This window comes from Perca fluviatilis, chromosome 21 (genome assembly GCF_010015445.1).
Source record: "Perca fluviatilis chromosome 21, GENO_Pfluv_1.0, whole genome shotgun sequence".
NCBI lineage: Eukaryota > Metazoa > Chordata > Actinopteri > Perciformes > Percidae > Perca > Perca fluviatilis.
The window spans coordinates 6,874,769-6,889,299 of NC_053132.1; the positions used below are offsets into that span (position 1 = coordinate 6,874,769).

Sequence of the window (14,531 nt, forward strand, 5' to 3'; positions counted from 1 at the left end):
TCGACCTCCTTAGAAATCCTTTCCATAATGTTGTCAGACACTTAGAATATTAATGAGTCTGTCAGCGGCAAAACGAGCACTTTATGAAGGGAAATACAAGCTGGACAATTGTCGTATTAACTTACATTGTAGCTTGTTTTGCAGATGCCGACTGCAGTGATCTCGCTTAATACTGGACCAATGTCAGAGATTGTTGTTCCCATCAGTCACTTAGACACAAAAACATAGGAAAATAGGGTCCAGGTTGAAAAAAACGGTAGTAACCCTTTAAAGTTCCTTCCTGTCACTTTAACACCGGGTGCTGCTACAGTGTGTACCTGAGACAGTCGGTCCACCATCCTCTCATTATTTCGTCTCTTGCCTATTTTGTCTCTCGACCATCCATGTTCTCGTTATTTTCGGTCTCTGTACCCCCCTCCCCCACCTAATGCTTACCTTAATGCAAAAATATTAAACTATTCCTTTAAGATTTCCTTTAAATGGAATTACGGGGTCATTTAAAGGCCCAGAGCAGGAATATTTACATGCTTTTGGCCATATTGTGCATCTGTCTGTACTTTTCTTTTTTTTTAATCCGTATTACCGTTAAGACATCAGTCTTTTTTCTCGTGCTTGTTATCTGTGGCTTTAATCACGCTGCCTTTTGGACTCTTGGCCCTCTGTTCTCATAACAATTATAATAATAATAATAATAATAATAATAATACATTTTATTTATGGTCGCCTTTCATAGCACTCAAGAACACCTTACAGTTAAAACGGGCAAATATAATTAAAACATTTAAAAGGTATCTGCTTATCACTTCTCTCTTTCTGTGGGATTGTTTAAGAGCACAGGATACCTCTCCCCACACTCCCCCCTAGTCTCTGATGTCAGCATAATACTTTTGGTGAATCTCACACACACACACACACACACACACACACACACACACACACACACACACACACACACACACAACTTTACTGTACCCTGCACAACACGTCACAAACGTACTTGTCACAGGCAGCTTGCAGATGTGGATGAAACAGGAAGCCTGATCATGTTCATCAGAAGCTGTTGCCAGGCTGTGACAGACCTTTTTTGCATTTCCATTCATGCTTCTTCCCACCCTGCTCTCCTGCTAACTGGCCTACATACAGGCATCCGTATCACACACACACACACACACACACACACACACACACACACACACACACACACACACACACACACACACACACACACACACACACACTTTTTTTTTTTTTTTTTCTTCTTGCTTGCACTGTCTCTTCCCATCACGCTCCATTCATCTCTCCTCATCTTCCTCTTCCTCTTCCTTGTCTCATCATCTCTTGCCCCCATTCTTGAATTGTATTCATCACGTTTTCCTTTCTTGCTCTCCCTCTTCCCTCCTCTTTTCTGTGAGACTTTATCCACCCTGACAGAGTTGGTGTTTTCTGCATCACTGCATCTGGTCTGCAGTAGCTCTGCAGTTTTGCAAATCATTTTTAGTGTTTGTTTTAACCTGTGTAGAGAAATAATAAAAAGGCTGCTTCAGAATCCAGACAGTTTGTTTGAAATTCAATTTTAGCATAAATTTAGAAGATGGACAATTTACCCAAATTGACCCAATGTGGGAAAGCCACACATGTACATGTACTTTACTTAAGATTAAAAAAAGATACAGCAACCTTTAGTGAATAAAATGCTTTCCTGACGTTGGTTTCAGTTTCATATCTTCTCTTTTCTTTTTAATTTTAATGTTGTTAGGCACACATTTATAAACAGTAGGTCTAATACAGAAGAAAATAAATAACAGAATAACATACATAAGATGATGTGCATATTCATGAAACATAGGAACCTGTGGGCTGGTTCTATAGTACTGCTTTGGGAAAACTTGTGCATTCATAGAAATTCATTCTGAAAACTTGGTTATCCAAAAACAAGGGCCTGGTCATGACTGCTGAGACTTGACTTACTGTCAGGTGCCAGGAAGGCCTTGCATAGCCACACACATCGAATATTCAGTTATTATTAGATCTATGCATTGAAGGTACTTTTTTCCATCTAGTGTATCAACATAACTTTATTGGTCAACAATTTGAAGCCAGATGATTACTCTTAAATGCATAATTGATCATGGTTAGAACAAAGAGTGCATCTCACAGGTCTGATAGCAGCAAAACCGCTGTCTCATATGTCATCTCAAAGGCATTGGTTATTTTAATGGTTGGACGTAATCTATTTGAAATGAAGGGTGGCAATTAAACATGAGGCAAAGGGAGTTTTGTTTTTTTAAGATTATGTTTTGGGCATTTTGGCCTTTTTAATGGGTAGGACAGTTGAAGACAGGAAAGTGGGGAGAGAGAGAGAGAGAGGGAAGACATGTAGCAAAGAGCCACAGGTTGGACTTGAACCCTGGGCTGCTGCAGTAAGAACTGAGCCTTGGGGTGCGCACTCTACCATGTTTTTTAATTGGGTCTGAAGAGGCAGAACAAGATTTTTATTTGTCAAGTACACATTATAAACTCTTTTGCACTTTGAATGCATTGATCTGAGTTGCCTTTTTATTATTGCTCACTCGCTGCTCTCTCTCCATCTGTCTGTCTCTCTCTGCAGCTCTCACCAACTGACAAGAGTTTGGAGTTTGACCGAGACTTTCGCATCAGACACTACGCAGGAGATGTGGTGTAAGTCTCTTCAAGTTTTATTTATTCAGGAAAGCTTTTACCGATGATTCATGCTCCTTTTCCCACATTTGTACATGTTTACATATTCATGCCTCAGAGCTACCTACTGAAACCACAGTCTTGTACTTCTGGCCGCTTTAAGAGCCGATGGGAGTTTGGATTTCTTAAATTAAACCTGGTGGTTGTTTGGAGGACGTGGGAGCACCACTCATGCTCACACTTTATATGATTCCATTGATCAATTAATGTGAATTATAACAAACACATTTGTGGGACCACCAATACAACTGTAATGTATTAATGTCTGTCCAGACTCCAGGCTCAAAGAATGTATCTTTATGATCTCTGGGGTTTTCATTTAAATCTACATCTTGGCTTTAACTGAATATCGCTTTGTTTTGGCTGTTTGAAAACACAATTGCTTGAGGATTCCACATAGTTCTACCTTAAAGTATTATGTATCCAGTACATCTGTACATCACTGTTGGGTGTAGTTACTGGTGCAAAATTTAACTGGTCAGATGTGAAACAAACAACAAACTTTCAACCAGAGAGGACAGTGAAACACTGTTTCTCCGACTGGTGTTAACTTGTTTATTAAGTATTGTACGCTGTATATCAAGTCACATTCTGGACTCTTAAACACAACTATCTTCAGTCAGACCCAAAACATTTTGGTCAACTTCCTTTCAACATTTACATTGTCTGCATTTTAATCTTGCCAACTAACGCTATTAAAAAATGTCTAGATTAGATTCAACTTTATTGTCATTGTGTACAAGTACAAAGACAGCGAAATGCAGTTTGCGTCCAACAAGAAGTGCAAAAAAAGCACAAAAATGCAATGTGCTATACAAGTATAGACAGGTGGTGCATAGGCAGGACAAGAAATATATTGCAGTGTTATAAGAGCAGAATACATTTGGCTATGTAATATGAACAATGTATGAACAACATGTACAGATATGTGCAATGTAGTAGCAGTGACAGTATACTAGTAGTAAGAAGATAGTGTATTAACAGAATATATAGTAAGAAAAAAAGAATAAGTATGTATATACTGAATGAACCATATAGACAGTTATATACGTACAGCTATGTGCAGTGTGGTAACATTATAAGAGTAGTAAGAATAAGTGTGTGCAGGATGAATAGTATGAAGAGCAGTGGAATATGGCTATGTATAGGTGTAATTACAGTATGTACAGTATGTATTTGACAATTTTATGTTTTATGTTCTGCAAAAAATGATGCAGAACATCAAATAACCCACATGGATTCATCTTGATTATTGTGAATGAGGAATAATTGATCAAAGATTATTTCATGCACATGAACTTCCCAAATGAAAACAGTTTTACTCAGCCTGGGTGCTAATTTAAAGCATTTTTTCCCAGTGCACTGACGTGAAGAATTATTGGATCAAAAAGCGTTGCAGTCTGCAGTAGTGTAATAAAACTGCAATTGACCCTATTTGTGGACCAGCCAACATCTGCCTCTACTTCACATTCAAAACTTAAGACTCAGAAACACACGCATGCACACTGGTGCATAACACTCGAACATTGAAACCGCATCTTCATTGCATGCCGTCCCCCAAAATGACAGCACCACTTCCCAATCCCCAAAGTACTTGGCCACTATTTAAATGAATAAATCACACACGCTAAGCCCCTAAAAAGTGCTCTCAAGGAAACCAGTTGTGGCCATTTGTGAGGGCTAAGTGTCTGACACCCAGGGGAGGACTCAGGCAGAGGATCCTGACTGGCAGACTTGATTGATCCCTGAGCCGCTTAGACCAGGCAGGAGGCAGAGTGCACCTCACAGCATGGTGAGAGCACTGGCAGTTGCCACTTTATTAGGTACACTTGTACACATGGTTTCTGCGGGGTCTTAAAAAGTCTAAAATTCCAAAATCTAAATTTTTAAGCGATGTCACGCGTTTTTTAGGCTACAGCATTTTTTGTCACATACAGCAAACATCTCCTCACTATCCGCTAGCTGCCTGTCCCCTGAACACACTGTAAAAAAAAGCGGTCTCTGTAGACAGCCCAGGCTCCACAAACGGCAACAAAAACAAACTGGGCCAACCTGCACCACCAAACATAACAAACAGAGTTCCAGCCAATAACCGACAAGAAGGATTTGGGGGTGGGGATTGGGGGTCCATGGCTGTTTTAAGAAGCACGGAAGGGAGGGAGAGGGGACGGGATGAGCAGGAGGGAGGGGCGAGCTAGCCTCGTTTTGTTTGACAGTACTTTGAACGTCAACCTAAAGTGACGTCACCCAACATCGCTTAGAGCACCTTCAAAAAGTCTTAAATTCGCTCAAGTATTGTGTTCTAGGTCTTAAATCATTTTACACAGTTCTTTAATTTCTTAATGTCCATGCAACGCTACCTCTAATGCTCTTTTTGTTATTATTCTGTGGTTTTGTAGTTCTTTCTTTCACTAGTCCAAATATAATTTTGCTGTATCACGACTACAAATGAGACCAACATGCAACTTATATTGCAGCCAATCAGCTCTCGTGTCATTGGCGCGAGTCTCTTTCGGATTGTACCACAGACATAAAAGATTTTATTCTTCAGCTTTGGGGAAGTGCAAGTTTAGCGATAATTGGCTTGATTAAAACTGAATTCAGGGCTTAGTTGATGTTGTGATTAAGGTCTTTAATTTCATTTATAATGGTCTTTAAAAAGTCTTAAATTTGACTTGGTGAAACCTGCAGAAACCCCGGTACACCTGCTCATTGATGCTTTATATAATCAGCCAGTCATGTGGCAGCAACTCAATACATAAGTGTGTAGACGTGGTTAGTTCAGTTGTTTATACTTCAGCTGCAAAGTTTAATCAATTAGTTGTCAACTATTTGATTAATCGCCAGCCATTCATCAAAATTCTCTGATTCCAGCTTCTTATAATGTGAATATTTTCTAGTTTCTTCATTCCTCTGTGACAGTAAACTGAATATATTTGAGTTGTGGACAAGTAAGACATTTGCGGATGTCATCTTGGGCTTTTGGAAAACACTGATCAACATTTTTCACCATTTTCTGACATTTTATAGATTAAACAACTAATCGATTCATCAAGAAAATCATCGACAGATTAATCGACAATGGAAATAATCGTTAGTTGCAGCCCTAGTTTAGACCAAACATCAGAATGGGGTTTAATGTGATCTAAGTGACTTTGACCGTGGATTGATTGTTGGTGTTAAGTATCTCGGAAACTGCTGGTCTACTCAAACCACCCTGCTTCATTAGATTAGCATGGGTCCATCCTGTCTGTGTCATCGGTTCATGCTGGTGCTGGTGGCCTAATGGTTTGGGGGATATTTTCTTGGCACACATTAAGTCCCTTAATACAAATTGAGCAATAGTTTAAATGCCACAGCCTTGTTGCTGGCCTTGTGCATCCCTATATGACCACAGTCTACCCATCTTCTAATGGCCATTTCGATGAGGATAACGCACCATGTCACAAAGCACACATCATCTTGAACTGGTTCCCCCCCAACATGACAGTGACTCCAGGGTTCTCTAACGGGCTCCACAGTCACCAGATCTCAATCTAATAGATCATATTTAGGATGTGGTGGAACGAGAGATTCACAGCATGAATGTGCAGCCGACAAATCGGCAGCAACTGTGTGATGCTATCATGTCAACATGGAGCAGTATCTCTAACAAATGTTTCCAGCACCTTTTCAGATCCAGGCCACATTAGAATTCAGGCTGTTCTGGGACTTGTATTAGAACGATGTGCATCATAAAGTGCCCTGGCTTGTTTCAAGGATGATTCAGATTCATCAGATCGGTTAGATTTAGATAAAGGTCAAGGTAATCATGTAGTTCTGACATTACGTGTTAACGGTCCCTTTGACAGTCATCAGAAAAGTACAAACAAAGTGTGCGAACATGTACAATTATCTGCCTCCCTCTCTCCACAGGTACTCGGTGGTGGGTTTTATTGATAAGAACAAAGACACGCTGTTCCAGGATTTCAAGAGACTGCTGTATAACAGGTGACACACACACACACACACACACACACACACACACACACACACACACACACACACACACACACACACACACACACACACACACAGAGTGATACACACTGCTTCAATCACCTCTACAGGCTGTACTCACTATATTTCTTGCTGCACTTTACATGACAACCCTCACCAAAGAACAGCACAGGACTAGTACAACTAATCTCCTCTCAGCTGGCTTTTATCCTCGTTCTCTCCTCCAATTCTCTGGAGATTTTTGCTCTGCTGAATATAAATGTGAGGTTGAGTAATCCTTGACCTGTCTAACGTGCATTTTATAATACTCTTTACTCGGGTCAAAAGCACGATTCTGGATAGCAGCCAAAAATGTTTTAACGTGGGTGCTAATGGCCTAATGGAAACAGCTTTTTGGGGTTTGGTGTTGTATCCAGAGTCTACATTACAATAAAAAAAAAACACTGTACAAGGTAGTAGTCATTCAAATGTTAAAATAAATCATCTGAGCTCTTGCTGATTATAATATTTGGACATGAACACTTATGTGTTTATTATGTGTTTTTAAATCAGTAGCCATTTAAGTGTTGTAATCTCTACTTGTGCAATTCTACCTTTCTTGTTTGCAGTTCTAACCCAGTTCTGAAGGCGATGTGGCCTGAGGGCAAACTGAGCATCACTGAGGTCACCAAACGCCCACTAACCGCTGCAACGCTCTTCAAAAACTCCATGATCTTGTTGGTGGAGAACCTGGCCAGCAAGGTGACGAGTCAGGAAAAAAACAAACATTTGATAAACATTACATCCAGGACTGTGAACAAATTCTTGCATACCCATATCAAATTCTGAAATAGCATTCCCGAAGCCCACACAGTCTAGCATGTTGAATTGAGATTAAATGCATATTCAGTAGTTGTTAACCCACTGTTGCTCTCTGTAGGAACCCTACTATGTTCGCTGCATCAAGCCCAACGACGTCAAGTCCCCTCTACTCTTCGAGCAGGAGCGCTGCCGCCACCAGGTGGAGTACCTCGGGCTGCTGGAGAATGTCAGAGTGCGGCGTGCCGGCTTCGCCTACAGACAGACATACCCTCGCTTCCTACAGAGGTACCCGCAACGTAATAATCACTCTAAGCAGCCACATGTCAAAACTACCATTAAAAGAATCACCAGAGCACATTGTGACATCTTCAAATTCCTTGTTTCATCCAAGACAATAGTTTAAAACCCCAAAAGAATCAAATTACCTACAAAAAAGCAGCAAATCCTCACATTTGAGAAGTTCCGTTCAGGAAATGTTTGACATTTTTAGTTGAAAAATAACGTCGTTTTTGCACAACTTGAAAGAAACTGCACTTTTGTAACTTGGCATTAGAACTACAACCGATCAGATCAATTAAAGATAGTTATTGCTACTGGTCAGTCCTGCAGCAGATTATTTTATATCAGTGGATTAAGTCAGGCCTTTGAAAGAAGAAGAAAAAAAAAAAAAAAACTACCCAAGTTATAGTCATATTTCATAATGTTAGGGAGTTGTGATTTGAAGATTAAATGTTAAAATCTGGGTAGAAGAAGATATCGTATAAAAACATCACACACACACACACACACACACACGTCCTGAACCCCTGAAGCTGTCCACTGGGCAGCCATGAAGGATAATATGACAGTTCTTAACTGTAGGGTGTAAATATGTGTTGTCAGCTCACATCTAATCTAATCTTGCAGCTAATCAGTTACATCTCCAGCAGCCATCACAAAATAACCCCCTCATCATCATCTTGTGTTTACTGTACTTTTATCAGTTTCCTCTGTGGATAGTTTTTGAGCTTGAGAGAGGCATCGTTGTGAAACATTTTAATGTGCTGCAAATATTATTTTAAATTAGTAATGTGGTAAAGTAGCAAACAACTCATCAATGACCTGCGTTAATAACTCATGTGTTATTCATATAGAAGCTCAAACACCTGAAATTACAAGTCCATTTGTTTCCCAATAAACACCAATTTGCTTGCAAGCGGGGGACCGATAATAGGACCAAAGTCGATATTTAATGGAGTTCATATTTGACCATTATTGTGACATTTCACAGGCTTAATTGATTAATGAAAATAATCATCAGTTGCAGCCCTAAATATCTCTAATCCTGTCCATACGAAGTCTCGTACACAGGATCTTTCATAATAGTGTTTTTGACTGGGCTGAGGCTCACATCAAAGAGAGACAGAAGAGAAAGGGTCAGGGCTAGACTTTAGAGACTAGCAATGGACAGGCGCGGATCCTTGGAGTCTCAAAGGTCACCTCATGTGTCTCCGTGGAGGACGAGTGGGAGTGATGCACCGACCCTGGTGTCACTGCACACACCCAGAGAGCTTCACTCACTCACATGCTGTGCCCATTGTGTAACAGATGAGATCTTAAGGTTTTAATTTGTTTTCTTAATGATGCTTTTGGTTACAAGCCCCTGCAGTACCAAATATCTCTCTAGAATTTGATACAAATAGCATAACAAAAATCATTAGATTGTTCGGTGACACGTTACTTGAAGGTATCTACATAAGAGTGACACGACACTGTCATGAACACATAACACTGTCATGTCACATGAACCCTAACTCTAACTCTAACCATAACCGTAACTTAATGACAGAAGCGTTATGTCATAAACGTTTATGACTTGTTTATAATGTTTATGACACGTTCATGACAGTGTCATGTCACTCTTACGTAGATACCTTCAAGTAAAGTGTAACCAATTGTTCTTTCATAATGGTCCAAAAAAACACACACACTTGTAGAAATCATGATGGTGGATGGAGGATTAGGTAAAGAGTCTTTTGCATAACAAGTCATCCGACTCTGTCACTCCGATCACCCCTCGCTGATGTATTTGAACTTGGCCTTACATCACAGCCTTGGCAGCGGGTCGGCTGTGAAATGACGGGATACAGTCTGTTAACAAGCACTGGGATCTTTGGATCTTAGAGGACATGCTGTCATGAAATAGCCTCATAAACAGGATTATTTCAAGTTTTAGTGTTCTTCTATGGTCTGTAGTTTTCAACATGTAAATTCATTGTAATTTAACTAGGACTGCATCTAACGATTATTTTCAATGTCAATTAAACTGTTGATTATTTTCTCTATTAATTGATTACATGTCAATCAGTGTTTTCCAAAGCCAAAATGACATCCCCAAATGTCTTGTTTTGTCCACAACTCAAAATAGTCAGTTTACTCTCATAGAGGAGTGAAGAAACTAGAAGATATTCACATTTTAAGAAGTTGGAATCAAAGAATTTTTCTTCTACAGAAAATGACTTAAACCAATTAATCGATATTGATTTAATAGTTGACAACTAATTGATTAATCTCTAAATTTAACACTCACCTTTTGATAATATACACTATTTTGATCCAGTAGCAGTGATGGCCTGTCAAATCCACACACATTGCAAGTTGTTAAACGAGTACAGGAAGGAATTTTATTGCGTAACAGCAGCACAAGCTGTTTCAGGACAAACTCAGCTCCATTACACCGTGCATAATGTTAGTTTACAATATACATTCCTAAATTCATCAGTTTAGGATTGAATTTAGTCTCAATGTTATGACTCTTTTAACAGGTTTCCACAGGTCTTAAAAAAACATAAGGTGGATGGTTGAGAAAAATAATATAAGGTCTCGTATGTCAGTCCAATTATAGCACTGAAAAGACTCCATAGAGCGTAAATTGACCCCTTACCTCCTGCGCTTGGCTGTAGGTGCACTATACAGTAATGAAACCATTTTTTCATGTGCTAAATGATATGATATCCATGGCAGCATGCCAGGGGCAAAGTATCACGCTGTCTTGTTAATTAAGAAGATCTATACAGCACTATACATCCTAGGGCCCACTTTTTTCCTCCTTCAGATATAATATGATCTTTCCCTAGCCAAAGATAGAAAAAATGCCATTATAAACAAGCACACAGGAAATGCATACATTTTTCAATCATAAGAAATGAGTCTGGATTTTTCAAGGTGTACTGTATCAGTATGATTTCTTCAACAATGACAAGGTTTGTGTTGTTCATTTTGTATTAACATAATAAAAAGTAATCATATGTAAGTAATACCACTACTGAGAGTCTGCAGCCATTCTAGCAGCTCTGTAAGGTAAATGCAAATGTACAGCTGAAGCTGATGGGGATGTCATTAGTTTTGCAGGAATTTGGTTGTAAACCAAAATGTTGGACAAATAGTAGATCATTTTACCTGATGATAACTTTAACTCCTACAGATACAAGATGATCTCAGAGTTTACGTGGCCAAACCATGACTTGCCATCAGATAAAGATGCAGTGAAGAGGCTCATGCAGGGGTGTGGATTTGACCATGACACGGCCTATGGAAAAACCAAGGTCTTCATCCGCACACCACGTACCCTCTTCAGCCTGGAGGAGCAGCGAGTGGAAATGGTCCAGAGAATTGTCCTCTTCCTCCAAAAGGTGAGAGTCTGACCACCTCATAGTAGCTTATGAGCTCAAGATACTGACGACAGCTTGCAACTGCAAATTACTGATGTAATATTGCTCTGAGCCCACGGGAAATTCAGAATTTGTGAAATGTGTGCTGCATTTTACAAATGTACATGGCAAATCTATTAGTGAGCCACTGCTTTATAAAGTCTTATTTAATCGTGGTTTTCCTCTACCTCAGTGGTTCTCAACCTTTTTTGTGCCAGCGCCCCCCTATCCATTATCCAGGTCCCTAACGCCCCCCATCAAATATTATGTAGGCTAAATGCCCCGAATATTAATGATTACGCCCTAATATAGGCCTATTATTGTTGTTACTATTGTTATCAAAAATAATAAAAAAATCAAATCATTGAATGATAATCAACACATGAATAGAAATTATATATATTTACAGGTTTTTTTAAATGTCAAATGCAACCATTTGACATTCAAATTAAATAACAGCAGCCAATCAGAACGACTAGATATGTAACATTCAAACTATAAATAGGTATTATCAAAAGACCTGCTGCATGGTGTGAACCTCAGCACCTTTAGAAGAGGACTATAATTTGAAGTGACCTTGGGTGTCATGAAATTAGCTTTAAATAAAATGTATTATGCTTATTATTATTATTGTTATTATTATTACAAACACTAACAGTAGCCAATCAGAAACAGCTAGCAATTTAACAATCAAATCTATTTTTCATTCAAATCTAAAATCGAATTGTGCCAACGGAAAACAAGCTGGCACTTATCAAGGGGTAAACAGCATGGCCATACAAGACACACACACACACACACACACACACACACGTATTTTGGTGATGACAAACGACTTGAAGAACGACACCTACTGCCGAATGGACATAAGTTTACAACCTTTGAAAGTTAATGAGAGCCGTTTTTTAATGCTTAGAAGAGTCTAGCTATGTTTGCTATCGCCTGTCTTGGGAGTAAATAGCAGAAAAAAACGTTTGGAGAAAACGCACCCCCACATCGCGCTGTGTTTTGTGGAGGTGTGAGAGTCCCATACAGTAAACAGTGACATCTCTTCCTCTATCGCTTCCATAAGAAAGTTTTTAAACACCAAATATAAGCCCTGAACTGCCCGCGAGTTTATGGAACAGCTGACTGTTTGCCAAACAACAAAGCACAGTCGATATCTCGTGACGTCTTTTTTTTTTTCTCTTTTTTTTTTTTTTTTCTTTGTGAAATGAAGCTGCATTCAGGTACAGTAGGAAACGTTGTGTAAACCATCTGACGAAAAACTGTTACTGTGGTGTGCTACATTGGGGGTTAAAGAATACAACAGGACGTCGCGCGGCGATTGCTTTTTTCTTTATCTGAACGCAGCTTCACGTAGTAGCTACAGAGCTCATTTAAGACGATGCTCTGACGGCCCGTTTCCATGAAGGCAGCACCGAGCTGCACCAAACAAAGCTGACAGAAGCACAGAGAAGATACCCGTCTGGTCCAGTCGCGAGTGCTGTAAACTGGCAGCTTTTAATGTTGCAGACTACTTATTCTTTAGTAGTTTTAAATAAAAAATTGTATTGTTATTGTGAATCTTTGGTTTAAACTAGCTTTCAAACAAACGCCCCCCAACGGCACCTCAACGCCCCCCTTTCCAAAATATTGCTTCCAACGCCCCCCATCATCTTCTGAACGCCCCCTGGGGGGCGGTACCGCCCCCGTTGAGAAACACTGCTCTACCTGATTTTGCCTTAAAGGAACACACCGACTTATTGGGACTGTAGCTTATTCACCGTAACCCCCAGAGTTAGACAAGTCAATACTGATCTGCTATGTGTATTGATCACTGTTTGTGTGTCTCTGAAATCAGTAGTTGGTTAGTTAATAATTTGTCAGTGATACGATGACACCTTCAGGCGAGAATGTCAGTATCTTGGTGTGATAATGGTACAGGCGCTGACATGCGTCAGATCGGCGTGCAGCCAGAACATTATCACGTGGATAGATCGGTTTCTGAACGTGGTGTACTGCTGCCTGGCTGTCAGATTTAAGATGCACCATGCAAAATGGCATCTCTGACTGACAGGCACGTTGCTCAAAAAACACCTACACCTGTGCACACTCAGAACCCAGATGATGCATACATCATCTGGGCTCCTGAAGCACTAAATCCTACACCTGGGAACTGTGTGATTGACACTTACACATAACACTGTCATTAGATTAGAATCATGTTTGCAGATTCCTCCACATGGTGTTGCTTTCATTTCTACCTTTCTCAGGGAGTATCTCCAAGCTCTCAGACATGAAAGGGTTTTCCAGCCAAATTAACTCCTTTAGTGGATGGATTGGTTCACCTTTGTATTGATCTGAGTGACCCTTTGCGGGCTCTTCCCACAGACCTACCAGACGACTTCTCCCTAAGGAGAACCCTATCTAGTATCTCCCAGGATAAGCGGGCTTCATTAAAAAAGGGAAAGCCCAGAGGAATATCCACCCAAACATCACAGATGTGTTGGAGGAAGCATATTTAATCTTGCCCTCTGTCAATGTTAAGGCCGTGCATGCAGCAGTATGTGCTTCACACATGCATGCTCACGTATGCCATAATATGCACTCACTGACACACCAAATCAAATAGTGGTGTGAGAGCATCATTGACTCCTGTATCTCTCTTGCTGTTACTCAAATAAACATCCAAGCCCGAGTCTGATCTGCTGCGCCAAGCAATCCCCTTATCAGCACCTGGCACACCACACAGCCTTGTGCCAGTCGGGGCCGCTGTGCCAGGACTGTCAGCCTGTGACTGAGGCTCAGACACACTCCTTGTCACTCCATTTGCCTCATGGATTTATAATAATACCACTTAGTTTGCTCCATCAAACGACTGAAAACCACAAATTGGGAATGTGCACACTTCCCTAAAAACAGGTTGAGTGGCCCCTTGTAGTGCCACTGCCTGTCCAAATTGGGAGAATATTGTGTCTCATTTTACCCCTTTAAATTACCATAACCTCTCCTCCTATCCTTTGAGGATGGGGGAGTATTTGGAGAAAAGGATTGGGTCTGGAGGAGGGGAGGAGGCTCCTTCACAGCTCCGTTTCAATCCTGCTGTTCTCTCCATCCTTCAATCCATCTTCATGTGCTCTTACTCCGCTCATCTCTCCACTCTTGTTATGCTACAGCCACTCAACCTGCCCGGCCTGAAATGTATTGCAATCAAGGCCGGGTGCATTACCGGTGATAGCTCTACATCTTCCTGTATGCAACCCTGCACCGACGACACTGAAATATCTGCCTTGCTTGTACAGACCAATCTAAATCATTGCCACTTTAAGAAATGGCAACTGG

General features: G+C 40.3%; 1 protein-coding gene across 1 annotated transcript in view; it reads left to right on the plus strand.

Moving 5' to 3' along the window:
- The window catches only part of myo1d (myosin 1D), a 117,652-nt gene that overhangs the window by 55,611 nt on the left and 47,510 nt on the right, over positions 1 to 14,531 (plus strand). Inside the window, exons 12-16 of the mRNA XM_039788246.1 lie at positions 2,609 to 2,679; positions 6,634 to 6,708; positions 7,326 to 7,458; positions 7,637 to 7,803; positions 10,982 to 11,189. Of these exons, the coding sequence (XP_039644180.1) occupies positions 2,609 to 2,679; positions 6,634 to 6,708; positions 7,326 to 7,458; positions 7,637 to 7,803; positions 10,982 to 11,189 (654 nt within the window). The remainder of the gene's footprint in view (positions 1 to 2,608; positions 2,680 to 6,633; positions 6,709 to 7,325; positions 7,459 to 7,636; positions 7,804 to 10,981; positions 11,190 to 14,531) is intronic.